The sequence below is a fragment of the Arachis hypogaea genome, chromosome 12 (assembly GCF_003086295.3).
Source record: "Arachis hypogaea cultivar Tifrunner chromosome 12, arahy.Tifrunner.gnm2.J5K5, whole genome shotgun sequence".
In the NCBI taxonomy this organism is placed as follows: Eukaryota; Viridiplantae; Streptophyta; class Magnoliopsida; order Fabales; family Fabaceae; genus Arachis; species Arachis hypogaea.
In genome coordinates this window covers 94,103,670-94,107,133 of record NC_092047.1, presented here as the reverse complement: position 1 = coordinate 94,107,133, position 3,464 = coordinate 94,103,670, and the positions used below count along the sequence as shown (strand labels likewise).

Here is a 3,464-nt window from a genome sequence, read left to right as displayed (position 1 = left end):
CCCAAGCCTATAGAGATAAGGGCGGTTCCCTTGAAGATAAGATGACCTCACTCAAAGATAAGATAAGATAACTAACTTATCTTATCTAAGAAGATCACTTCACACCTCTATAAATACACTAAAGCACCCAGGTATAACTCATACTCTGATTCTACTAAAAACCTGCTTAATACCCTTGCTAACTTAAGCATCGGAGTCCCTTGCAGGTACCACCACCCTCCGATGACAAAGGATCAGCAGCAAAGCCAGTCCAACAAGTCAGACACCACAGCTCCGGCCGCCACTCACCAGCCGGACACGTCAGCTCCGACCAGTACAGAAGATCTCGTCCGAGATCGACCTACAGTTTCAGGTTACCCTCGGAACAGAAGCCATGCATGTTCCGGAGTTTTCGGAATATATGACTACAGGTACATAATTTGTCGTATTAATTTTTTTTAGTTAGTTATTGATTTAGTTATGAATAAATTAGTATTTATTTACCATTATTTAATCATGCGTTGATGTCATAGTTGTCAGGATCGAACCGGTGCCCGAACGGTTCAGGTGACTGGATCACTGGTTCAACTGTTGGATAAGTAGTTGAACCGGTTGACCCGGTCCTATATAAATAAAAAATAGTACCAATGTTAAATAAGAAACTTCAAAATGTATGTGTTTGCTAACATTTAAAAAATATCAAGTTATTTTAAACAAATATGGAACATGAACAATAAATATTTTATTTTTTTACTGTTATATACTACAAGTATTTATTAGAAAATAATAATAAAATTCTCTACAATGTGATTATTAAAAATTACGTGAGTTTGTAATTATTATTCGCACTGGTCCGATGCCTTGTACGGTTCAAACCCAATGAACCGGACTGGTTAGGGTCCGGTTTATTAGGTTTGACGGTTGAACTGGCCGGTCCGATTCGGTTTTTACATCTGATGCTGATGTTCTTATTTTGTTTAGAGTGACATAATAACATGATGTAAGGTTTAGATTTATATCATACTAGATGCAGTGAATATTGATTTACCTTTATTATCGGTTTTGAAATATCTGTGTATTAATTTAATTTTTTCTATGGTGGTTGTCCCAACAGAAATTTTTATTGTCACAGATTGTGAATTTTCCGTTGGTATGGAGTTCAGTTCTAGGGAAGCTGTTATTAAGGCAATAAAAGAGTATACCATACGACGAAGCGTAGACTACCGGGTGTATGAGTCTGAGCCGTTGACATTTTATGCCAAGTGTACACAGTATGGGTCAGGGTGTGATTGACTTATCAGGGTTAGCTTGATCAGCAGGAAGTACTGCTGGATTATAAGGAGGTATAATGGTAGGCACACCTGTACCAGAGCCACCATATCACAGGATCATTCGAAGCTGGATTCTATCAGAATTGCAGAAGCAATAAAGCTATTGGTTGAGGCTGACCCCTCCTTAAAGGTAAAATCGGTTATAGCAGAAGTGCAATCGAAGTTCAACTACACCGTTAGTTATCAGAAAGCATGGTTGGCTAAGCAAAGGACAGTAGAAAAAATATTTGGAGGTTGGGAAGCATCGTACGAAGCGTTGCCTATATAGTTTGAGGCCATGTGTTATAAGGAGCCATCAGCTGTTGTCCATTTTGAGACTATGCCTGCATATCAAGGCGATGACTTGGTGGGTGATATTCGGGTACTGCATCGAGTATTTTAGAGTTATTACCCCTGTATTAGGGCATTCAAACATTGTAAGCCAATTGTTCAGGTGGATGGGACTCACTTGTACGAAAAATATAATGGTTGTCTACTAGTGGCAGTTTCACAGGATGGCAACAACAATATCGTCCCAATTGCGTTTGCTATTATGGAGGGAGAGACTTCTGATGCATGGCACTTTTTCCTTAGTAACCTGCATCAACATGTTGTCACTCGAGATGGTGTGGGTCTAATATCCGACCGACACGAATCCATCAATGCAGCTGTGGAACGCAGTAACGGAGCTTGGTCACCTCCTAGAGCTTTTCATATGTTTTGCATCAGGCATATAGAGTCAAATTTTTTGAGAAAGTTCAATGCACCGTACCTCCAAAAATTGGTCGTCAACATTGGTAACCATTTAGTAAATTTAAGTTATTAATAGAGTTACCTTCAACATTTGTTTTTACCTCTATTATTTTTCTTTTTTTATGTTGTTATCCTCCAGGATATTCGAGGACGGTGCGGGAGTACGAAGTGCATTATTACCAGCGTTTACGGGAACGGGGTGAGGCGTATACAAACTGGTTAAACCGAATTCCTCGCGAATAGTACGCATTGGCATTTGATGGTGGATACCGATAGGGTCACATGAAGACGAATCTAGTGGAATGCATCAATTCAGTATTGAAGGGTGCACGCAATCTCCCCATTACTGCTCTTGTGAAGGCAACATTCTACAGGCTAAACGAGTTGTTCACCCGAAAAAGAGCGGAGGCAGAAGCCCGGATTAATGCTTGCCATGTGTTTTCTGATGTCGTGACCTCGAAGTTGCATGCAAACCAACTTGCATCAGGAAACATTCAAGTTAGTTGCTTTGACCGGCAGAATAAGGTCTTTGAGGTGCGTGAGATGCCAAGTGGACTGGAGTTTGAAGTCGATCTACGTGGCCTTCGATGTGACTGTGGTGAGTTCCAGGTGGACCGGATCCCCTGTAGACATGTGTTCGCATGTTGTGCCAACCAGCGACTGGATTGGCAACTGTATGTGCATAATGTGTATAAGATGGACCAAGTTCGGCAGGTGTACCGATCAAGGTTTAGGCCACTAGGTAATCCTACTACATGGCCTGCTTACAACAGACCTCGGTTCGTACCGAATCCGTACTTGAGACGCGTCACGAAAGGTCGCCCCAGGATGACGCACTTCTTGAATGAGATGGACACGCGAATGTTACGTCATCCTAGGCGATGTAGGCTATGTGGGGCTGAGGGACACAGTCGTAGCAGATGCCATCAGTCAGCTGGTGCAAATGCCGACAAAGATGCTCAATAGGTTCACAGTCTAAGATGATATTAAATATGTAGCATTATATAGTATGGCATGAGTTGTCCATTTGAGTTAACATGACCTGATATATGTAACATTGTATAAATAAATACATTACACCACAACTACTTTCTAATTGTCCACTTTACATCCTTCACAAAGTTCTTGCATTTCTTGGCCGTCTTTTTGAAGACAGATGGAGTGTAGCGATTAGCGCTACAACATGGCGGATCAATCCTCAGATTGTAACCTTTGACTTTGTCATCCGGAGTGCGTGACTGACATGTATACAATTTAAAAAAAAACAATTAAATGTAGCACATTAGGTAATCAAACCAACATAGATTCCACATATCATTTAGGAAAAACCAAACAGAGATACCATTTATGAACACAAAATAAATAACTAATCGAACATGTAAAGAAAAATACACAACATAATACCATCATTACGAGATTTTT

The 3,464-nt window shown here is 40.5% G+C and overlaps 1 protein-coding gene across 1 annotated transcript; it reads left to right on the top strand.

Annotated features, from left to right (window-relative positions):
* The first annotated feature begins 2,324 nt into the window (after positions 1-2,324).
* Positions 2,325-3,008, top strand: LOC114924915 (uncharacterized). The gene has a single exon (XM_029291083.1). It carries the CDS (start codon positions 2,325-2,327, stop codon positions 3,006-3,008), a length of 684 nt encoding a protein of 227 aa, XP_029146916.1.
* Positions 3,009-3,464: the final 456 nt, after the last annotated feature.